General features: G+C 49.9%; 1 protein-coding gene across 1 annotated transcript in view; it reads right to left on the bottom strand.

Annotated features, from left to right (window-relative positions):
* Nucleotides 1-24,752, bottom strand: part of LARP1 (La ribonucleoprotein 1, translational regulator) — a 56,138-nt gene that overhangs the window by 17,726 nt on the left and 13,660 nt on the right. The window contains 8 exon segments of the mRNA XM_026510839.4: nt 1,633-1,777; nt 2,679-2,841; nt 2,941-2,983; nt 2,985-3,148; nt 3,225-3,353; nt 4,303-4,477; nt 5,445-5,510; nt 5,759-5,820. Coding sequence (XP_026366624.1) covers nt 1,633-1,777; nt 2,679-2,841; nt 2,941-2,983; nt 2,985-3,148; nt 3,225-3,353; nt 4,303-4,477; nt 5,445-5,510; nt 5,759-5,820 — 947 coding nt within the window.

Genomic DNA, 24,752 nt, shown 5'->3' with positions numbered 1-24,752 from the left:
AACTACACAAAGATTATTCCAAGTACTTGAAAATATAGTCATTTGAATGTGTAAGTAGAAAAAAACCATGTTTTTAGTAATTGTACAGGTATTATTACGAAAATAAGGTATATAAACCATTGAATAAAACAAACGAGTAATTACGTTGAAATCAACGGCAATTAGGACTTGGGGTATAGGAGAAAGGAGTATTAGAGATAAAAGATCATTGGTGTTAGGTAGAGACCCTGTAGTCCTGAACTTTAATAGAAATTATCAGTATATTCTCCTGATGAATTAAAAAAAAAAAAAGCTTCAGAAACAATGACCCATCAAAGCAGCAACAAACATTCCTGTAACTCAGACTGTGTGGTACATAAATACCATTTCCCCAAAAGAGAGGACCTAGAGCTCCTTGAACAAATGGCCTATTCCGGATCAGAGGCAGGAAATGTACCAGATCAACCAGGGCTCCCCTAGCCACGGATGGGACGAGCGAATTCAGCATATGAACTGCAATGGGTTGAGACAACTGCAGTATGTCTGAACCCCCAGGTTTGTGATGATACTGAAAGACACTAAAGCAGAAAACAAAAACAAAGCAACCAAACAACCCAAACCCTTGAAAGTTATTAGGGATCAATCAACTCATAATTCTGACAACTGGTCAACAAAGGGAAAGCTCAAGCATTTCTCCACCCTTTCTGTACAAACCATACCTCTTGGTAACTGAATAGCTGATGAGGCAAAGTTCCTCCTTAAAGAGGTATTCCAGCTAACGAAGACAGATCGATAGAATTAGAATCTCTCCATTTCACAACCCCTAATGAAATAACAGGCAGTGATCATCGACAACAGCTTGCATCACAAGAGAGAACAAATGAAACGCTATGCGCCACCTGAGAGAACATAGCATTATCTATAAAGGACTCTTGACAAAGAGGGGAGGAGAACCCCCCAAACCTGAATCTGATCAGGCCTCTGGATCACCAATTTACAAAAAACGTGGAATACAGAACAACACTGTTAGATGACACCACTGTGTCCCATGAGAAATTCGACAAGATATACAAAACCCAGTTTATTCAAATAATGAATTGAAAAAGAGAGGGGAAGAGAACATTTAGCAAGACAACACATGCATTTTATCTGGAACCTGATTCTCATAAAGTACAAAAATTTTTTTTGACAAGAGGGGTGAATTGCAACGGACTGTCTGGACATATTAAGGAACTGTTAATATCTTTACAGGTGATAATGATATGGTGACCACGTTTTTTAGCAGGTATTTATCTTTTAGAGGTAAGTACTGAAACATGGATGAAATGTCAGGTTACCTGAGATTTTCTGCAAAGTAATTTGGAAGAGGAAACAGATGGGGGATAGATGGAGTAAGACGGGCCATGAGTTGGTAATTGCTGAGGCTGGGCGATGGGTTCATCATACCATTCTGTCTACTTCTGTAAATGTCTGCAATTTTCCACAGTAAGAGGGAGAGAGAGGAGAGAAGGGAGGCACAGAGGCTGGCCAAGCCTTGAAGCTTTAGCAGAAACCATCAGATGAGGACTCCTCCGGGGTTTTCTGCTGGGGCCCACATTCCATAGTAAGGATCTTTCCTTCCCCTGCACCCCAGCCCCAGGTAGGGAGACCTACCGCAAAGATGAGTGAAATGTCAGTGGTAAGGGCCTGCACTCGGTGGAAGGAAGCAATAAGTGTGATGGGAAGGAAACCGTCAGCATCCATTTTCCGTCGCAGGAAGAAGTCCCGCTCTAAATTGTCCACGCTGAAGTAGTATTCGCTAGATGGAGGGGAGAAGACGGAGGATTGCTGCGTCACTTAGGAGTCTGCCTTTCTCGTCCTGTGCACCCCAGACACCTCACATAGCCTCTGACCGACCCTGACCCTATCATATGTACAGTATTATGGGCTCAAAAGAGATGTTATCCTGTCGTGGCTCCCTTAACTTCGGGTCAGACCCATTCCCCCGGCCCTTTGGCCTCTCTGTATGCCCGGCAAACCCCTCATCCGCTTTTAAAACCCAGTTCCACTGTTACTAGCCACTTTCTCTTCTCCTAAAATACTGTCACACTCTCCTGAAATGATCTACTTCCTTGAATGGCTCCCCCACTGGACTGAGGGACAATATATCAGAGTGGTTTGGAGCTAGGGTTTTGCCATCAGACGGAAATGGGATTCAAATCCGTGCCTTGTTGTTGACGAGCTGTGAGACTCTGGGCAAGTTCTTGGGTCTGTCTGCTCATCTCCAAAATGGAGACAGACCCAGCTCACAGGAGTAAGCGCAGGACTAAATAAGAAATGCCCGTAAAGCACTTAACACTGAGCCTCGGCAACAGGGAGAACTCCGTAGGTGCCTGCTAGCATTCTGACCGTGTTGCCATTACAAAGAGAGGTGCCGAAGGGGACGGACTCCGGACATTCCCTCTCCTTTTCGTTGGTGGTAATTTCAAATTTTCTGAAGGCAAATATGGTATTACTTTTGCAATAAATATTACCTTTATGAAAAATTAGCTTTTAGAGGACGAGCAGCGGTTATCTTTCTCGGCTTCAGCCAGGGGCAGCCACTGCTGCTAGCATCGCACCGGAAGGACCCGCCCATCCCTACTCTGCCCAGCAGCCATCCTCTGACAGGTCCTGACCCCCTACGCCTCTCTGCAGGAAGGAGGCTCCTGTCCACTCACATCTGCCGCTTGATGTAGTCTTTCAGCAGCTCCTGGTCCACGCTGTAAAGCTCAGTGCTGCTGACGTTGTCAAAGTAGTAGGTGATGTTGTTCATGTACTTGGGGGTGCGAGGCCCCTCCGCACCATCGAACTTTCGGTAGCCAAACTGGTAGTCAAAATGGGCTATGGGGGAAATGGGTGCCATAAGGGAGGGGAGATCCCTGCCCACCGCCCCCGCCACACTCCCTCGGACATCCCGGAGCCCAAAGGGGCCTCACGTACTTCGAGTGCCACCCCGGCCGCGTCCCCGGCCGCGACCGCGCCCCCCGTCCACGGCCACGGAAGGAAGCCCGCGCCCCACCAGCCCCATCACTCTTCACACTCGATGTCTCATCCTGGTCGTGCCAGGCAGGCTCCGGTTTGGTCTCTGGTTGCCAGGCTGGGGTGGGGGGGGCCATGGGCACGGGCACGTAGGTGGCAGGCTCAGACCCTATGGGGAGAGGGGCACGGGGTCACGCTTGAGGATGACCCCCATGCCCAGGCACTCCACAGTGGGCAATGCATACCTTTGATCTCCCCTCGGTTGGCGGGTGCATGTCGGGGCTCCGGCGGGCGAGCGGGGCGCGAGACCAGTTTTTCTCTGGGCACTTCAGGCTTCATGTCTATTTGCAATGGAACCCACTTGTGTTTGTTCCCTGGAGGACAGCACAGGGACATGAGGAAAGCTTGAAAGAGAGGTCCCTCCTAGCCATCTCTACCCTCTGTTATTCCTCTGTCTGGAGCAACAGGTCTGATTCACAATCTGATGACCTTGGGCAAATTCCTTCTCCCACACTGGACCTCATTTTTACCTCTAAAATAAGAAAGCCATGGACCTCAGGGTGACAGGACACTCCTGGCTGACTCCTAATATCAATTTCTCCGTGGTCAGAGAACCCCTCTCTGGAGCCGGATACGTGGCTGCCCAAAACTGAGCTGGCACTTCCAGGCTCCCTTGAGACGTGTGCCAAAATTCTCTCTACAAGAGCTACGTGAGGGTAGTCAGTTCCAGGTTGAATCGTTCAAAGGGAGCTACTCTGCCCCTTTTCCATTCCTGCTAGCTGGAATGAGACGGAAAGAGTGCACCACCTTGGATGAGAAGAGCCAACACACCACAGCAAGATGAAAGGAAAATGAAATGAAATGGTTGCCATTCTAGGGCTGGCCTACTTCCACCCAGCTGTCAGGTGAGAGAAAGAACCTTCCACCTTGTTTAAAACACTGTTACTTTGAATCTCTGTTAGAGCAGCCAACCCGTACCCTAAACAAACCTCAGCCAAGGCAATGGGAACTCTTGTCTTTAAACAAAATCTTACACGGGACAGCAACACAGCAAGACACACGGATTATTGTGAGGCAGGGACCTCATCTGTTCGGTGCACTGCTAGAGCCCAACTGCTGAGAACAGGGCCTACCAGATGCTTGTTAAGTAACGTAGGAACTGACAGATGGAAGGCAGAAGTGAAGACTGTTGGCCCAGTGGCCTACGTCAGTCTGCCTCCCAAGGACTCCTTAGGCCTCCTGACACTTGTCCAGCAACCCCAAGTTCTGACACTTCACAGTTCTGCCTGCCACTTCTCCAAGCCCTGTGGCAAAGTCACTCACCTTTCTTCTTCTGGCCCCCTCGCTGGCAGTCCTCGTCCCCATTCTTCTCCTCCCCAGATTCATCCGATTTGGTTTTCGGGCTCTCTTTACTATCGCTCCCCTCTCCTTTCTCCTGTTCCTTCATGTCCTTTTTGGGTGGCAGCTTACGGGCAGGCTGGGACTTGTGGGACTGTGGCTGCAGCAGGAAGCAGAGTAACAGGGAGGTGAGGTGAATCTGAGAGCCTCCTGGGTTGGGACAGGAGGGAACCGCTGCTGCTAGAATGCCAGGGCAGAGGAGCTGGAGCAGGCAACAACGAGTCTGACTAGATGTGTTATAAGGTCCTGTTTTTACGCGAGATGCTTCCACTGGGAAGTGTGGCCCAACAGGCAGCAGGTGGGAGACAACTTATCTCTCCATCATCTTCCTTGAGTCTAAGGGACAGAAACAACCCTCAGGACACAGGGGCTAGGCCCGCAGGGGCCATATTATTTGCTCCGCAGAAGACCATACCATCCCGGTAGTCTGTGGGATGGAAGAGATGCCAGCCCTTGGCTTATCCACAGCAACCCTGTCTGTGAACTGAAGGCCAGTAGCCACAGCCAGTGAGGAATCTAGGCCATCAGCCCAGAACAAAAGCACCAGAAAGAGAGGACTGATCCGGAGTTCCTCCTCTGCTGGGACTAAAGAGTGCTACACAACTTCCTTAAGACACATGGTCTAGAGGTGGGTGCCTGGCCTAATGGCCATTCTCCTGCTTCACTCACTGGCAACTCAAGCATAGCTGATGAAGAACACAAGCTCTGGAATAACGTAACACACTCGACTTCCCATCCCCACTTGAGCATCAAGGCCTGGTTATGAGCCTCTCCCAAAGGCTCATGGTTATTATTGTCAGTGGCCTCATCTGTCAAATGGGAATTACTGAAGGACCTACCTCTATGTCACTGTGAGGGCAGGTGAAATGGTAAGCAGCACGTGGCAGCTCCTGACATTCAGCAAGGGCTCAAATGACGATGATTCTTAGCTATTTGTGCTGCCGTTATTATACTAACCACTTCTCTTAAAAAACTGAGAAAGGTAAGATCCAAGGCTCTGAGAACTTAAGCCAAATGTGTGTATGCCCACAGCATTCAAACCTGCCCATTCTTCCCCACAGACCCACCTGTACGCTCTTGTGGGCTATCTCTCCAGGTGTGGGCCAGTTGATTGCATCTCCAAAGTCACCCACCTGCAAGACACATTCTATGAGGGCCCTGGGGCGGCCTTGTCTCTTGCCATTCAGCCCCTTGGCCAAAATACCATTCCCCTAAAAGATGAGAAGCCACAATCAGTCTGTCCGCTAGGACCATCCACACCGGAGGCCCAAAAGGGGCTCCCCTGCTATTGAGAGGATCCAAAACTCCCTTGGAGATCAGAAGAGGCCACCACCTCTTTCTTCAAGGAAGTCCCCTTAGGTTGCCCGCACCTACTCCTTACCTTGCTGCCTTTACGCTGTTTAGGAACTGCTGCCCTCACCACCTTGGCTGGAGCAGAATGTTCTGTGGGAACAAGAAGGGAGAGATGGTTAATCAAAACTCATGGAGGGGGCCACCTCTAGCTCCTCACCTTCATTACCACCCCTATTCCATCGAGCAACCTGCAGGTTTCCAAAGGAGGAAGACATGGTGAAGAGGGGAAGGACACATGCTCAAACACCAGTAACAACTGTACCAGTCTCTGTCGGAAGAAATCATGGAAAGTGAGATCATGGAAACAACCAGCAGCCAACACCCCAGGAACTCGACTCTGAGGCAGAAGGGCCCTCCCAGCTCTGTACCCTCCAATAAAGAGGGCCCTGAGCAATGGAGAGGGTAAGTCTGTGACAGACTAGAGCCACGCCAGAGCTGACTGTAACGTATCCCTAATCCCAGCAGATTCCATAAAGGAAGGATCTGAAAGGCCTTCTCTGGCTCTAACACGGTGGAGGTCTGTGTGTGAGCAAATCTGGGCCACTGATCACAGGCAGGGCCAGATAAAAACCCTGAGCCGGCAATCAAGTCCAGAGCTCTCTCTTCTAGGCCTCCCCATCCCCCCACCGGGGCCGGCTCAGTCCTCGATGACCTGCAGTCAACAGAAGGCTAGCCACTCAGGAAAGACTCTCTGCTCTCCGAGTTCCCAAAGCAAAAGTGTGACCCACTTGACTCAGTGGTCCCACCTTTAGGAATTTATCCTAATCATACAAATTAGATGAGTGTTTAGAGTTATGTAAAAAGATGTTGTCCGTAACAGAAGCGCTATTTCTAACTTTAAAAAAACCGAAAACCTTCAGGCCCAAAAGCAGAAAACTGGCTAAAGAAATTAAAGTTTAACAATTTTTAGAGTAGTCATTAAGAAGATAATGCTCTCTACCGGAGATAAAAGATATAAAAAGATAAACACAATAAATGAGAAGAGTTGCAATCCTATTTTGAGAAAGCAAACAACAAACATGTATATTTAGAGGCCCCGGGCGGCTCAGCAGGTGGAGCACGATTCCTGGAGCTCAGGTCACGCTCCGCGGTGAGCTCCCTGGAGCTTCCCTCTCCCTCTCCCTGACCCTCCACCGAGCTTGCGCATGCTCTCGCTCTTTAAATATTTTTAAAAAGCCCCATGTATACGCACACATACACAGGCAGGAATAACTGGAAGGCCACATAACCAAGTATTATCAGGAGTAAAGTAGTGTGTTAGCAGTGATTTAATTCTGTTTGGGATTTTCCAGTCATTTCAACAAAGACATGGGCTTTTTAAAAAGAAAAAAAAATTTTTAAGGAAATAACTCTAAGTAGGTCTAGTCCCTTGTACACCTACACTTATTTTCCAAACACACGTCTGAAGAACAAGGGTTTCTGAACCCTGCCACCCCCATAGACCCATGGGAAAAGGTACATCCTGGGGCTCTGCTCACCCACTTCTCTCCAATCACTTTGCCTCCATTGTTGGCCAATCATACCAAGGCAAAGAGCTGCCCCCAGTCCCTGAGCACAGAAATCTGCCTAGCTGGCCTCAAAAGGAATTTTCTACTCCTTAAACAGACCCATGTTCTCTTAATGAGTAGAGAGAGTCCCTGACTCCTGGGAGGCCACAGCACTCTTGGCTTTCCAAACCCTACCGGAGCCACTGCCCCCTCAAGATACACCACAGGCCTTCTGAGAGCCGGAGCTGTGAAACCCAGCCCACAGCATCTTCCACCCTCAGTGCTCGACAGTGGAAACCCAGAAAACCTCTCAGGCCCAAGAGGATGAAGCTCTTAGGACCAGGGAACTACTATGCACTGACTTTCTTGCCAATCCTGGGTGGCCCAGAGAAGCCTACTACCACCCAGTTCCCAGACGAGGCTGCTGCTCGGAACCAGGACCTGACAGAAGCGGCTGCTACAGGACCAGCTCCCTTGACTACACCTGCGTTACGGCAGAAATCACTTCTCCAAGCACCCATGCTCCAGCCCCCAGCAACACTCCCTGCATGCTGTCAGGACAAGAGCAGGCCAAGGGCCTCCAACTTCAAGTTCATTAACAAAAAGTGGCAAAGGAGAATCAAGACTCAGAGGGCAAGGTGTTCCTGAAGACTTTCCATGAAAAGGTGAGGCAACGTTTTTCAGGTCATTGTATGTTTCTTCTAATAAAAATAAAAATAATAAAAACTCTTAAAACTGGGAAGAGTCATATTCTGTGATCACCATGCCTGATATTTCACTCACCAAGATCGCAAAGGGACATGTAATGTTCTCAAAGTTGGGGCTCCAATTAATGCGAGAGCCATCCTGCCACTAAATTCCTATTCCCTCACCAACCCCAAGATGACCAAGGGAATATGGCCAGTCTGGGCATACGCAGGAATATTCTTCAAGGAGTCCTGTGTGCCGCTTGTTGAAAAAGCCCCATGCCTAGCTAGCCTCCCTCTGCCCCCAGGACCCATAGTGCCTTGCTCTTGCTCTGCTCGCAGCCAGAGCCTCAGGCTGCTCCTACTCCAAGGAAGAGCAAAGTCTCCTAGAGAGACAGAAGAGTCCACTAGGGAGAGAGAACAACTTCTGCCTTTATGTAAAATTCCTAGATCTGTTAAAATCCTGTGGGGCCTAGGAGAAGCTGGGAAGGCTCAAATGCACTGCTGTCAGGCCCCACAGGAGATCAGAAAAAACACAAGGCTTTCTGACTTCAATTACACATCCCTTTCTGGTCCCGCCCCCCTCCCCCCCCCCCCTCACCATCCTCCTTCACCAGGGAACCAACCAACACACTCTCTCTCTCCAGCTCCACCACATATACAGGGCTTGGCATCTGCAATGGCTCCCAGTGAAAACCAATCCTCTGTGCAGGTGCCAGGCCCCAGGTCCAGCATCGTCCCAGCCATAAAAGGGAGCAAGCCCCCTCCTCCCACCTCTGCATTCTGAAACTTGTGCCAGCTGCCACTGACCCAAGCCCAGCTCAGGAAACACTCAACTCACCGCCCTGCACCAGCCCAAGAAAACAGTTACAGGTTAGAGCAGCAAAAAGGACTACAGTTCTAATCCCCTCTGTTTGCAGATAGGGAACCAAGGCCCTGAAGGGGCCTCCCTAGGGTGGAGCCAGAATGAGAGCCGAAGTCCCAACTCTCTTTGTTCAAGTGCTCCTCTGGCTTGCCACAAATCCCATGCGTCCACTGTTAGGGTCAAAGCTCCTTCCTGGTGCCATCTTAGGGTACTTCCGGGGTGTTTCCTGGTAAATGGAATTACTGAAGGCAGGGAGAGGTTCTCAGGTACTGAGGGAGGCAGAAGTGTGGCAAGGCAGGCCCTACTTAAGGCCCACCATTCTAAGGGAGCAGGACGGCAGAGAGAGGCCCCAGGGGGACATTCCTCCTTGATTAAGGTAAGTCAGGGGCTAACAGGTACCCGGAAAAGGAGAAAAGCCACCTTCTGTCCCACAGGACCATCCTCTGCCAGGAGTCAGGAGTGATTCTAGTTCCAGACAGTGAGGGGGCTTCCTAAGTATACATGTGCATTCGGGTATTAAATGAAGCCCACCAGAACCTATGTCTGGTTGTGGTCGCAGGGCTGGAACACCAGGAGACTTTGTGAACTGGTATCTGCATGGCAAACTCTCACTATTTCCACTACAGACTACTGAGAGTGGTGGGGACGAGGGGAGCTAAACCACCATGGCTAATGCAGGATACCAGGAAACAAGGTGGGCAGAAGGTGGGTGCTAAGGGTGGGCAGGGCAGAGGGCAGCTCCCCCTGCAAAGTGGAGTGGCGGACCGCACAACACGGTCTAACCCTCTGAGATTCGCTCTCTGCCTCAACTGTCACCCCTTCATTCAAACACAGTCTAGGAAAGCAGACAGCTGGAGTAACTGCATGACTTTGTTATCAACTGCACATTCTCTGCCCCTGGAGAACCCCTCCAAACTTAAGCTTCCTCATCTCTGAGACTGAAGTCCTAATGATCTCATAGCACTGCCGTGACAGTTATAGGAACAGAGCATAAGAGTGCCCAGCACACAGCAAATACCAAACATTTTAATTCAGATTCACACAAGAAGTTTACTATTTCTAAGTAATCCTCATCATTAAAAAAGAAAAAAAAAAAACCCACATCAAATGACCTCTCAACATGAAAAGAATCAGAATGTGTGGAGAAAAACTCCTGGGGATCAATTAGCTCAATTCACTGATTCAGATTACAAATGCCAACCCCCCCCACCCCCCCGCAGCCCGACTCCAGCCTGGCCCTTCTTCCGGACACCGCCCTCCATAGACAGGCTGGGTTCCAGGGCAGGTTTCCCCAGGAAGGAGGAAAGAAAGAGGGGGAAATTCACCACAAGTCCCGAGGGAGGCTTTGGCATAAGCCATTGCCATGCTAGAGGAAGGAAGAGCATAGGGAAGGTTGAAGTTCTGACTTCAATTACACATCCCTTTCGGGGTCTCCTCCCCGCCATCCTCAATTTTTTACTCAGCATGAGAGGAAGAGAGCCTGGCCTCCAGGAGTATCTCTCAGCCTACAAAGGGACCAAACCCATAAACACCTGGTATAAAGCCAGATAAAACAAACACACTTTCTATACAGTCTTGTTCTAGAAAGATCCTAACGCTACTGACCCTTTGCAATAAAAGCTACCCAGGGGGCCAGATCTAGGAGATCTAAAGAGCAAAAACTTGGTCAACCAGTGAGAAACTAGGGGTTTTAGGGGAAGAAGGCACATGGGTGAGTCAAACTCATCGGGTCATGGTAAAAAGAACTGGTAAGAGGGAGAAGCTAGAAAGGAAACTGGGGGGCAAACGTGGGTAAAAGGTGAGACCAGGCTGGGCCAGATGGGAGAAAACCTGTAGGACTGAGTGGGTGGCCAGAGATTTCAGCCTCAGTGCCAGCAGAATGGCATCTGAAAAGGTTGAGTTTACCCTGACAGGAAAGAATTTCTACTTTGGGGAACAAGGGAATTTATTAGGCTAAATAAGGGGCTGCATTACTTGAGTTCACACTCACCCACCTGCGGACCTTCATCTGGCTATTAGGCCAATCTCCTTGGGGAGCCCTCTCAGACCCCAAGGCAAGTGTCCCTGCTCCATGCTCTCTCAGCACTGTAACCCTCGCCCCGATTATGTGGCTCCTTGAGGGCAGGAACTAGGCTGTTTTGATAGCAATAATCCCAGTGTCTCACTCAGGGCCTGGCAACATTTGCTGAATGAACAGCAAATTCACAAACCCATCTCCCCCATGATTTCACACCACAGAAAGAGGCTTTGTTTTCCAAGTGCTAATTCCCAAGGCTACAGCCTCAACCCTCCCACCTTTAGCCAGAGCTCTCCCCAGGCAGAGAAACGAATAAGGTAGGCACTGCTGGCTTCCAGAGGAATCCCACACCCACCCTGCCTTGACTCTGAGGCACTCTATTACCCGAAATCAGGGCTGGGTCCTAATCCAGACTCGGGCACTTGTATAACCCTGAGGGGTACTACCTCCCATCCTCCCCGAGCCTCACCTTCCTCAACTGAACGAAAGGTAGTAACATGAGGTCTAGAGGTATGATGGGAGAGAAGGCAAAACCTCAGCCACTGAGGTTTCTCATGCAAGCAGAAGAGATGCCAGCAACAAGCTGTGGTCGTCATATTAACAAGTGCATATGACATGTAGTAAGCCCTTACGAGATGCCATGCATTGCTGTAACACTGAGTTAGTTTTTCTAACTGGTCTCATTTTACAAATGAGGAAACCAAGGCACCAGGTGAAAGATTACTGGCCAAAGATCACCACCAGCAAGCAATACAACAGGATTTAAAGCCAGGCAGTCCCACTCTAAAACCTGTGCTCTCCACTAGGAGAGTCCAAGTTACCTCCTCATTGTGGCCAACAGGGCAGGCCCTTGGTGGCAGGGAGGCAGGGTATCATTCCACACACTGGGGAAAACCAAGACCATTGCAGGAAAACCTAATGTCATGGAGCAAGGCAAGTAACGCTCCCATGACCGGATGCCAACAACCTGACAATCCCCCTCTCCCCTACACAGAGACAGGCAAGGGAAACTGCCACCAAGCACCCAGCTCAAGTCCCTACTTCTGGCACCCCAGCAGCCCTGGTGAGGAAAGAGGCACTGCTTCCAGGCCCACCTCCCAGTTCTTCCACTCCTGCCTCTGCCCCAATCCAATGGGGTTCCAGCTGCCAAGGACTCTGCCTCCACCCTCAGTCTCCCAATATGGGGAAGGCCACCATTGTCCGTATGAGTTGCAGCCTGGGACCCCGAATGTGGTAGGCAGCAAAACCACCTAAGAGGAAGGTGAGGCAGGAGGAGCCTGGGGGACATTGCCCACCTGTGCTCACCCCTCCTACGCCAGCCCACGGGCAGAGTCTGGAAACCTGGTATATTCTCAGCTATCACCCACCCTGGCGATGGGGTAGACTCATGGAGGAGTTTGGGGACCACAGGCCTCTCATCCCATCTCCACTGACCCTAACGGCTCTTAGGCAGAAACCTTCTACAGAGTAAAAAGAACGCTGGGCTAACTTCCTCTCCCTACTCACCAGTTCTTGCTGCTGCCATTGCCACCACTTCTCAGAGACCTCTCTCTGCCCAGCCCTCCCACCCCAACTCCGCCAGACCTGTGGATGAAACACAGGAAAGGGCTGGAGGGCATCCCTGCATGGGGGTGTGTGTGTGGGGGGGGGGCTTAAGAACATCAGACCATCTTGAGGCTCTGCTCAAAGGAAGCTGCTGGCCACAGTCTGCGCCCCTTGGCCTAAGAGGGGGAGCAGGGCCACTGGGCTCCAGTCACATGGTGTTGCCCAGCCTGGCCCAGGCCCATCCCCAGTGGACTATCTTTAGCCTGCGGTGGCCCAGGCGGCCTGGTGCCCCCACTCTCCCTGACCAGACGTGGACCTTGCCCCCGAGGCCAGTGCCAGCCCCTCAGGTGCTGCCCGCAAGCTAACTAACAATCACAGCTGAAACTCACAAGCCCCCCAAGTGCCAGGACCCTAACCCAGCCTTTCTGAAGAGCACATCTGATTCCAGTTAGAACACTAGTAGGAACCACCCCCGTTTACTGGGCGCTAGTCTAAGCTACTTTGTGTGTGTGATTTTACTAGGCTGCCTCGAAAAGACACCATTATTCCAGTGGCTCAGAAAACAAAATGAAGGCAAGGAACTTGCCGAGTATATAGTTTATAGGACATAACTCACAGAACTCAGCATTAATTTCAGATTTCTTCCAAGGAAGTCCTCCATGTGAATGCCCAATGTAAAGAGCTACCCGACTAGCAACTCTGGAGCAAATTCTAATTCAGTCTACAACGTGGGGTCTTCACAGCCACCCCCAGAAATGGTTGCATCTTATCTCCACCCCACTAATCACTTACTGAGGCCGTATTACATGCTTGCACGGTGCCAAAGTTCTTTATATACAGTAGCTCATTCGTTTTTCACGACCACTCAGGAGGCAGGTAGGATGATGGGGACACAAAGGCTGAGAGGCTAAGTGGCCCAAGCTCAGCAGGCTACCAGGTTCCAGAGCTGGGACTGAAACCCTCGTACAGCACGACCCCACCCCAGGGCGTTGGCAGCCTGTGACACACCCTTTGTGGACAGTGACTGCGAGCTCCATAGGGTGAGGATCTTTTCTACCTTGCCCAGTGGCCTGTGAAACCCCGGACGGCAGCACATACATGGCAGGCCCACAGGAAACATTTTACTGAATGAAGGAATTTACCTAAGTAGGGTGCTTCTCAAAGAACTCCCAAAGCATTCTCTTCTGGGGAGAAAGGCGAATTAGCCCCCTGCATTACAACGGGATAGCACAGCCGTACGGTCCAGCACCGGCACCCCTTTGGAGTCTAGATCTATGTTTTATTCTCAGACTTGGAATCAATGTGCTTTAAGCCAAACACCACTGGCCAGTTGTGGGAAAGAGAGGACAGAGAGGGTACACAGCAGACAACACAGCACATGAACTCCCCAGAGGTCCCAGCCGTAAGCCTCCAGGCCCCAGGCCCCAGCAGAAATCACAAGGCTGGCTGGCAACCCTGGCAAGCTGGAGAGCACAGGTAGCAGCGAAGGGGGTGGTGGGAGCAGCCACTCAAAAGCAGCCAAGCTCTACCCTCAAACGACCTGGGGTTGCCAGAGTTTCTGAGTTTTCCAGAAAAGTAGAAAAATAGATACTAAAAAGAAATTTCCTGCTTTACAAATACTGCTAATCAGTTCACCTTAAAAAAAAAATTGTCTACAAGCCGTATCTCACTTGCGGGCTCCTGCATGCTCTCCTAAGCCCTCAAGGACAGACCAAGCTTTGGGCAGCTGGGCCCTGGATTTCAAGAGCCACTCCCCTCAGGAAGCACAAGCAGCGCTCTGCTGCCCATCGGACTCCACCATCCTGATGCGGGAAGCTGCTGACCTCAAAGCTGATTTTCCCGTCCCTAGTGATCACCCACTACCTCAGGTAATGTAAATTCATGTTTTTAAAGATTTTATTCATTTATTTAAGAAAGAGAGAGACAGAAGGAGACAGCACTAGCGGGGGGGAGGAGCAGAGGGAGAGGGAGAAGTCGACTCCCAGCTGAGCAGGGAGCCCGACGCCGGACTCAATCCTGGGACCCTGGGATCAGGACCTGAGCCGAAGGGAGACGCTTAACTGACCGAGCCACCCAGACGGCCCTCATTTTCATTGTCTTAATCTAATTCTCTGCTTCAAGAGGCTTCTGAGTGGCCCCCTTCCCAGTTACTTTGGATTATCACTTTTCCTGGAGTGGAGAGGCTCTTAGACGCAGCCAAGGCCAGAAGGGACCTGAGAACTCATCTCCTTGCATACACAGGAAAACAGCCCAGGAGGGCCCAGGCTGTGCCCAAAGTGACCAGTGAATTGTTGTGCAGCTGGCACCAAATATCCAGTTCCTGCCTCCAAGTCCAGAGCTCTCCCAGCTGGTAGGGAAGCCAATTTCCCGCCTAAACAAAATACGCTCTGTGCACCTCAACACCCACTCATGGGATGGGAGCATGGCATGTGTGGGGGTTGGAGGACAGGTTTAGAAACCCAAGCATTACAGGAACTGCCTGTTTTTAAGAAGAAATCTCACATGGAATTGGAATACAGGACAGAAAAGGAGGAGTGCTCTTGTTGACGTGGATCTAGGAGGCAGATGTCACTTCTACCTCCAACTTTGTTCTTCACACCTCCCCAGAGATGGCCAAACCTCCCGGCTCCCTCTGGAAGACGTAGTGTAGACAGGCCTGACCACACAGCCATGCAGCGTGGTAGGGTAGGCACCCTCACTAGCCCTCACTTTCCTGCTCTCTGAAATCACGGAGCCCTAACAGCTCCAGCCCTGCAGGCTGGGTATACTTGGCAAAGGGCAACTCCACAGAAGTGGAAGAGACTTGCCAGGTATCCCAGAAGCAGATGCCAAGATGGAGTTCTTGGGTAGGGACTAGTTATCCCAATCCAGGTCAACCAGTCAGGCGTTGCTTCCCAGAAGCAGCTATCTGCCTCTCTTGAGTTCAGGCCAGGGGGCCCTTTCAGTGCCACGTGCTACACCCTGACCGGGAAAAAGTAGAGCCCTGGGACGCCACGGATGAGCAGAGGGGACTGCACCACCTGCAGACTCCCCACCCTTGCTCCCAGATGCCCTCAAGGCCCCAGCAGGTACCCTACTACCCTACTCTACCATCCCTTTCCCTTCAGCAAATGGAGACGGTGCCTAAACTGTACCCAAACCCCACCCCATCACCAATTTACTAGGCTGCCAGGCTAAGAGGCAGGACAGAGCAGCAGTTAAAAGCATGGACTCGAGTCCACCCAAAAACATTCTAGCCACGAGTCGGCATCAAATAAGTAACCCACAAGGCCAGGGGATGTGGTCATATCGGACCAACCTTTCATGCAACTTGTAACTTGTCGGGCATAAACTGGGCCACACAGGAATGAGGGCCAAACAGGTTCACGATGGAGGCAAAAAGGCAAAATACATCGGAGATCCCAGAGTCAGACTGACTCTCTCATTTTGAGGTTCATGAAAGCTGCTAGCTCACAGATTTAACAGCTTAAATGAGGTCATCATTAAACACAGAATGCATGATAGTTATTTTTTTATCTGAGGCAATTCTTCAATCTGTCTGGTGCCCAAAAAAAAAAAAAAAAGTGAGATGGATTATGGTTGCCAGATTTAAAAAAATATATCAGGACGTATCTAATTAAATTGGAATTGCAGATTATCGGCAAGTAATTTTTCAGAATAAGTATGTCCTAGCCAATATTTGGAACACCTTATACTGCACCATTTATCTGAAATTCAAATTTAATTGGGTGTCCCATATTTTTACTTGCTAAATCTGGCCACCATGGGAAGGAAGGACCACTGCCCCACGTTCCAGGACAGTGAGATGGTGAGCAAAGCCCTGGGCTAGGAGTCAGGAGACGGGATGCCAGTATTGTGCAGGTGCTAGAGCCCTTGCTGTGGGAGCTTGGCATGAATTCCCACCTGGGTGTCTTCAGTCCCTCCATTCAGAGGCCTGTGGTTGGAGTGGAGGAGATCCTGTCATCTGCAGTCCTTCAGATGAAGCCTAACAGCCTTTGATTTTTATCCCTACACTCATTGATCATCCTAACTACAACTTTAGATGAAGCCAGCTTCCAAGGGGAACAAGCTACCATCAAAACCACTGCTACAAAGGACATCAGTTCTAAGATTTTATTTTCTTTTAACATTTTATTTGAGAGAGAGACAGACAGACACACAGCACAAACAGGTGTCGCGGCAGGCAGAGGGGAAGGGAGAAGTAGGCCCCCCCACCGAGCAGGGAGCCTGGAGCGGGGCTCGATCCCAGGACCCTCAGTTCATGACCCAAGCTGAAGGCAGACACTCAACTGACTGAGCCACCCAGGTGTCCTCTAAAATTTTAACATGCAGAAGAATTACCTACCCTCTGAGGAGCTTATCAAAATGTAGATTCCTGGGTCGCATGCTCTAGAGATTTTTTGCTCAGGAATGGTGGGGCCAAGAATCTGCTAGGTAATTATTTCTTTTAAAGATTTTATTTATTTTGGGGGTGGGAGCACGAGCAGGGGTGGGGGGAGGGGCAGAGGGAGAAGCAGACTCCCCGATGAGCAGGGAGCCTGAGGTGAGACTCGATCTCAGTGTCCTAGGATTGTGACCTGAGAAGAAGGCAGACACTTAACAGACTGAGCCACCCTAGGTGCCTCCTCCTTTTTCAAAGATTTTATTTATTTATTCTGCTAGGTAATTCTAAGGCACTTTTTCTCTGGACATACTTAGGAGTTGAAACAAAAAGTTTCAACTGCTAATTTTCATAGGGGTTGCCCAGAACTACAACACCGCATTTACCATTTTAAAAACAGGACTGCACTTCTTAAACTGGTAGTGGGTACACCGGTCTCGTTTGAATATTTTGTATCATTTTAAAAAATATTTTATTTATTTCAGAGAGAAAGAGAGAGCACAAGCAGGGGTAGGGGCAGAGGGAGAAGTAGACTCCCTGCTGAGCAGGGAGCCCGAAGTGGGGCAGGATCCCAGAACTCTGGGATCATGAGCTAGGCTGAAGGCAGATGTTTACTGACTGAGCCACCCAGGTACCCCTATTTTATAATAATTAAAATTAACATATCTATGTATTTATAATTAAATTTAACACAATTAGATCAAAATTAAAACATTTAATACTTTTAATTTTACATGTATGTTCTTTTTAAAAAGTATATTTAATAATTTTTCTAAAAATATTTTAAGTAATCTCTCCACACTCAATGTGAGGCTCGAACTCACAACCCTGAGAAGAAGATCACAGGCTCTACTGACTTAGCAGAGCTGTTCTGATGAATGTATAACCCAAGCCCCCCCCCTTTACCTTCCACTCAGCTGGAGTTCCTGAGCAGAAGCCTGTATGCAAAACCCTCACCTCACAGAGGTGGAAGCTGGGACCAGTGAGCCCTCAGGCTTGCAATACCACTCGCGGAGAGGGGAGGCTCGGTTTAAATTCCCATTCCTGGATTCCCTTGAGCTCCAGGAATCAGTCTGGTGAGGAAGACAGAGCTTGGGCATCTGCAGTTTTACCAAGTTTCCAATGCAGTGCTGCTGCCAGTTAATGTTTGAGAGCTGGGCGGCCAGGGAACGAGAGTGCCGGGAAGGAACCCTGGTCTCCGACCTCAGGTCCAGGGTCTCATGTCTGCAGACAGGAATTACCTGGCTCACAAGAGCAGGAAGAGGTAAAGTGATTTCATTACACACGCAAACAGCAGCCACACGAGGGGGGCACAAGGAGCACAACCCCTCCATTTACCCACCAGTTCAATCTCTAGCATCAGGAATCAAGACTCATCCGGCCAAGAAGCCACGAGCTGAGAGTCTTGACAGATGTGAGGTCATAAAGGATCCGTCTGGGCTCGGGGTTCACTTTCACAGCGAGCTCCAAACTATGGGAGTGCCAGACGGAGAAGAATGAAGGCTCTCGAAGGGAACTGTTTGCCTGCCTCCACCTTTACAGCCAAATAGTCTCCACTCTAAGCCTGTTCCTTGCTCACCCGATGGCCCTGAGGTCTGGGTCCGCTATGCAATAATGGTTACGGCTTCACTAAGCATTCACCTGAAGCCTCCTGCCGCAGGCTCTCTGTGCGCTGTCTTCTGATCTTCACAATGGTGGAACTCTGTGCCAGTTTCAGAGACCAGTGGCTAGCCAAACGTCACAGTGAGAAGGTACTGACCCTAAGGATATGAAATCCCAGGCTACCCTAGGCCTCTTCTGGCACTGAAGAAGACAAACATTAGGTTCTTTAGGTCCCCAAAGGGCTCCAGCTCAAGCGGGTGGGCCCAACAGGGGACTGAGGCCACCAGCACCAGAATCCATTTCTCTGAGCTTATTAGCTTGCTTACTCGCCAGGTGGGGATGCCACCACGCAGCATAAGGGAAGAAGGGCAAAGCACAGTCCGGAATTGAAGCACTGTTTATTGAAAGGCAATGCTGTAGGGCCACCTGCAACCTGAAGGCCTGAGCTCTAGCCAGCACCAAGCCCAGGAGGATTTTGCCTCCTCTAGCAGATCAGAAAGGAAAGGATGGAGGAAACTGTAAACACTTTATAGGACAAAGGGCAGGCAGAAGGGACAGGAAGGTGGAAAAAGCAGGGACTTTGTACAGGCCCTGCTCTGGGGCCAGAGAAAAGCTGAACAGAGCATATGCTACCCATTCAGGCAAACTATCTTTCCTCACCCTTGCTGACCAGGGCTAAAGAGCGTGTAAGATACTTCCTCATCCATCACTGTGCCCAAGTCTCAAAACAGTCTGACGGAAGAAGAGCAGATGTAGTTCTCCCCAGATCACAGAACAAGAACTGAGACACAGCAAGCTTCCTGACTTGCGCCAAGAACATCAACCTGTTTTTTGAGATCCCTGCCCTGAGTTCCTACCATCCTACCGGGACACTCGACCATTGGTAACTGGGCTATTGAGGGGTCAGTGTGCCAGGCTCTGGGGAAGCAGTGGTGAATAAGAAAGTCCCCATCCTCTGAGGGCTCAGTTTATACAAGGGCTTTAATCTTAAACTCCACATGTGATGGCTTCATCTCAACTGCCTGGGATGCTAAATCCTCGGGCAGTAAACGGGCTCAAGAATAGCCTACAATCAATTAGCAAAGTCTGCTGTGGGTATGCTGTTTGCAATGACTATAAAAATGCTCTTCTCAACAACAATGTAGCACATACTATATATTGTGGATATAGAAATTAGGTAAGACTGCCAAGGGTCCAGCCCACGAAACCAGTAGCTGATGCTGAGAGCAGACAGGTGTGGTGGGGTCAGTGCTCTTTCCCTCCAAAAGCTATGTCTCTACCTTAGAAAAGATCTGCAAACCCTTAGGCCTGGGCTCTTCTGAAGGAATTAAGGCAAGTCCCAGGAAGAACAAAATGCAGAAACACGAGTGAGAATTATGGGACGGGTGCTTCTGTGGAAAGGGTACTGGACTGGGAGTCAGGAAACTGCCTACCTCACCCCAGCATCAGGGTGGTGTAATGGTTAAGAGCCTGGGCTCCAACAGGTCTTCTACCTCAGTGACTCCGGGTTTCTGCAAATGGGGAAAGTTTCTAGAGGACAGACTGAGTTGCTATTTGTTAACTGCTTAGAAAAATGCCTAGCACACAGTAAGCAATCCATACTTGTTAGCTATTATCTTGGAACTTTAGAGGACTCTCTGGGTATCTCAGCAGGCTTCATCACTGGTCTGTCTCATTACAAAGCACGCCTGAACAACCTAAGTTCTTTGTTTTTCATAAAGGAATGCCTCTATGAATTCAATAAAAGTCACTGCAGAATCGATTTTCTCTAAAAAGGCCACTAACAAATTTTTCCACCCCACCCCAAGCTCAGTTCTGAGGAGAGCCTCCTATTAGGTACTTAGTCCTGGATGCTTGTTCAGTGCCCCGTCTTCCCAGAACCATGCTTTATGCCCTATCTTAAAGAGCTCATCAACAAGGCAGAGTAGAGGGTGGACCTGTTTTCACGAAATGTAGAGCATTTCTGGGCAACGCGTCCTCCATTTGGGGAGGCTTTCCTGGCCTTCTGAGGGCTCAGGGTGTGTCGACGGCTGGCCCATGTGGGGCAGGGAAGAGAGCCGAAGGCTTGCTGTCTGGAGGACCAGGACGACAGCACATACGAGATCAGCCTTGGGGGCTGGTGCTGCCAGACCCGGCCCTCTTCTAATCTATACTCCTGCAGCACTGACCATGCAAAGGGGCTCCCATTTTTCTTTCCTCGAAAGAACAAAGCAGAATGAAAAGAGACCCAGCACAGGCATCACGATTCCCTTAGTGCCATGTGGGAGACTCTGGCCAAGAGACGGCCTCAGTGTTCTATAAAATGAGAAGTAACCAGATGGCTTCCAAAGCCCCTTTGGACTCTGGCCTTCCTCTAGGATCTCCAAGGAGCTGCCACCTCAGAGGAGAAGTGGCAGTGATGATGCAAATCAGGGAGTGAAACAGAAAAGGCCTAGAATGGCAGGGAACATTCCAGAGCAACTCCAAGCCCAGCAGCAGCCAATGGGGAACTTGAGCAGCCTCTCCACTCCTAGCCAGCAGTCTAGCATTCCCAGGCTGCTGCTGCCCTCGTGTTCCTTCCCTGTGCCTGGCAAGAGGGCTTCCAGCTCAGTGGACAAACTGCTGTGCTCACAGCTCCTGGAAAGATGGATGGAGTCAAGTATCTTTCAAAAAAATGTTTCTGGAGCTACTATTGAGCCCCTAGTATGAACTATCACTGTGCTAAGTGCCTCCCTTGTGATATCTTACTTAATAGGAAGACTGATGCTTATCTTTTCCTTATTAGTTGTGATTTAAAGGGGAAAAAAACCCAGACTGGCTTTACCAGTTTTTAACTCTGACCCTGGATGGGTCCCTTAACCACCATAAGCCTATGGAGAAGGAATTTCTCCTTAAGAGGGGGCCAACTACCACCCACCTCAAGGGCACTTGTGAGACATGAATAAAGAAATGTTTTGTGAAGTCTTCTAAAATCTTACCAACCCTTACAATCCAAGGACTTGATGAATGAGACTAGACCCTAGGATAAACCAATGGATGATGGCTTACAATCCTCAGCTTTGGCAGGTGCCACCCTGGACCTGCCCTACCTCAGGGCAACAGAGCTCCCAAAAGAGTGCAAACCAAGCCACCTTCTCATCCCCTGGAGTAGGCCACTCCCAGCCTGTGGAGCCCTGGCTCAGGGCTCCTGGGCGCCACAGTAATGGGGGAGAGGGCCGGCTTCCCGGGATCTATCCAGTCTTCAAAACCTCAATCATCATACTCCAGTCCGCACCACCGGAGGGCTAACCCAAGGTCTGCTGCTCATCCCCAGCTGTCCTACGAAGGGGCAGGGGCTGGTGAGCAGCATGTGATACACTTAAAAGGGAGCTCCATCTTACAGTCTGAAAAACTGAAGCACAACTGTGTGTGTGTGTGGGGGGGGGATACTGAAACCAGGCTCCTACAAATCTCAGAGCTGCTACGGAATGAGGTGCTTGCCACAGAAGCGGCCTGGTGTGCAGCACACACATCCCTGCAATAGCTCTAGTGGGGGAAGGGTTGCTTGACAAAAAGTTCTTTAGAGATTTCTAAGTCTGAACCTCCTCCAGGTCAAACCATGTCCCTTTCTGCACCCACTCTGCCCTAGGTCATCTCTTCTTCACAGGGCATGTACCATGGGCTTGCGGGAACCCCAAAACAAACTCAAGTGAAAGCCCCCGCCCCCCCCATGCTGGTTTTCTTTTTGTACTCTGGCTAGTTGCAAACCCAAGCAGTAAGCTCTTGGAGGGCAGGTGAGTGTGCTGGAAAGAGCACTAACCTGGCCATCAGTGTACTTGTGTTTTAAACCTTGCACCCGTGTAAGGCAGCCGTGGTCAGTAGCTTCCCCTATGAGGGCTTGCTTTCCTCAGCAAAGTGCATGGTGTGTGTGGGCATGTGCACGTGGTCCATGTGAATTCTGGACTGGGCTCAGTGGGATCGGGTCAACTCCAGGTGCCTGCAGGGGGCAGTGAAGGAGGGGTGGCTTCAGAGGCAGCAGAGCTGGTGTGTGTGTGTGTGTGTGTGTGTGTGTGTGTGTGTGTCTGTCTGTCTGTCTGCAGTGATGGAACACTGGCCAGCTCCTTAACCCTTCTCATCAGGAAAATGCTACCTTCATTACCAAGGGCTGCTTTCAGGATTACAAGCAGGTAAGTGCCCTTGAAAACCTATGTTTTTAAGTGTGGGGGAAGGGAGGGGGCCACAGGTCATGAGATATTATGGTCCCATTTTTTAAAAAAGCATGCGTATACATTCAGTCAAAAAAACTATAGAAATGTACTGTCCAATGCAACAGTCACTAGCCACATGTGGGTGCTGAGCACTTGTAATGTGCGCAGTCCAAATCGAGACATATTTTAAGTGTAGAAGACACACCAAATATCAAAGACTTAGTACAAAGAATATAAAATATTTCACTAATAATTTTTATGTTGATTATATGTTGAAATGATAATCTCTTGATTATCTTGGGTTATATCATTTCACTTGATTTCACCTATCTTTACTTTTTTAAAACTATGGCAACTAAAAAATTTAAAATTATACACATAGCTTGTGTTGTATTTCTATTAGGCAACACTAGTCTAAAAGGATGTGGTTGCTTAGTAGTGTTTATGGTGGTTGGTGGACATTTTTCTACAATGAATTTGTATTGCTTAAATAAATTGAAAAGATCTCCCCTTTGAAAGAAGTTAAAATGCCCAACACCTAACAGTGTTTCCTGTCCCCTTTGGGAAGAGCCAGAGAGCCTCCCAATGCCTGCAGAGAGCCACCTCCCTGCCACAACTGGCCCGGAGGCCACGCCTGAGAAACCACAAGGTCAGCACCACTCTTTCCAGCAGGCTGCACGGGGCCTGACAGAGCTAAAGAGGAACATCTCTGGGGAAGAGCGCCAGGGCTCCTCTGCAAGGTCAGAAGTTCCAGGGCCTGGTTCCCGCCAATAAGGTGGCCAGGGGGCAGAACCGGGAAGTCCAGGCTGGGGCACCAGGCTCCTGTAGAGACTCCTGCTGTCTGAAGACCTGTGTGGGTCCTCTCCCTCTCAGAAAGCTTTCCAGGTCGGGTGTGTACACTTCGTGGTCTGGAAGAATGCGAAACTAGATGGTAAGTACTGCAAGATGGTAAGTACTGCGGGAACTCCGGAGTCGGTGCGCCAGGAGCTGCAGTGCAAGCCCAGCTACTTACTAAATGCTGCTTACACTTAAGAACCTCTCTGAACTCTTCTGTTTTCTCATTCAATAAAATGAGGACTCGTACTGTAGCCAGATCCCACAGGGTTTTTGTGAAAATGAACCTAGATAATGAATGAGATGGTGTGGTGGCTCAGAAGTTTGATAATCCTGTCAGAAGTGGAGGGTCTGGGGCAGTCTGGCCTGGCCTCCGGGGACACCTGTCCTCAAGGCAAGCAACCCATGAGGCCGATTCTAGGACACCTGGCTAAGCCCAGGGACATGATAAGGGCACATTAGTGATAGATGAGTAATGCATTCATAAGCACTCACCCAACCCCTTCTTACAAGTTGTGAGAAATGAAGATCCAGCTGGGAGAATCAAGAGAGCAGGGCTGAAAACAGAACTTGGATCCACAGATTTCAGTTTGCTCTGATCCCACCCTGAAGCTCTTACCTGAAATTAAAAAGCCACTGCAGTTTCTAACAAGAAGTCAGAACAGAAAACTGTGGCACTGAGAGCCCACGTGAGGCCCATCCCCCATCCCCCAGGCCCCACCATCCCAGTCCCAGCTCCTGCTGGTGCCCCCATGCTATTTTACCCACACTCTCACTCCCATGTCCACCTTGGGGCATGGAGCCTGTGACAGGCCAAGGGAAGCTGCCTAGCAGGGAAACACCAATACTCTCTGGCCCTGGGGCCAAGGGACCCAGAACCTGGGTAAAACACCTGCCTGCCTCAGGCCATCCTCTTCTTATTAATGGGCACCATACAACAATAATTTGGCATCTGGACAGACAGGAGGAAGTAAGAAACAGCAATCAGAAAACTTCCTCTTTAAGTGGCTTAGTCTCAAAGGAAAACAGTAAGGTAAAAAAATTGGGCCCACTCACCATGCCATCATCCACTCCTTTCCATCTCTTCCCCAGACTATTGTAGAAGTCTCCAAGGGGTCTCCCTGCCTCCCACGCCAGTCCATTCTGCACAGGACAAAGTAACCCTCAAGCAGAAATCCTATCACGCTACCTCTCTCAATGCTTTCAGAACAGAATCCAAACTCCCTAAGCTGGCCTCCCAAGGCTTCTCGCTTCTGAGTTTTGGGCCCTTCACCTATCATCCACACAGGCCTCTTGGTCTGTTCCTTGCAGAACTCTGAACTCATCACCACCTAGCACTTGCTGTTCCTCCAGGCAAGACTGCTCACCACCATGCTCCTTATCAATCTCATCTTGGCTCATCCTTAGAAGGCTGCCCTGACACAGTATTTGAAGCTGTC

This window comes from Ursus arctos, unplaced genomic scaffold (genome assembly GCF_023065955.2).
Source record: "Ursus arctos isolate Adak ecotype North America unplaced genomic scaffold, UrsArc2.0 scaffold_15, whole genome shotgun sequence".
NCBI lineage: Eukaryota > Metazoa > Chordata > Mammalia > Carnivora > Ursidae > Ursus > Ursus arctos.
Note: the sequence above shows the minus strand (reverse complement) of the source record. Positions and strands in the feature narration are given on the sequence as shown.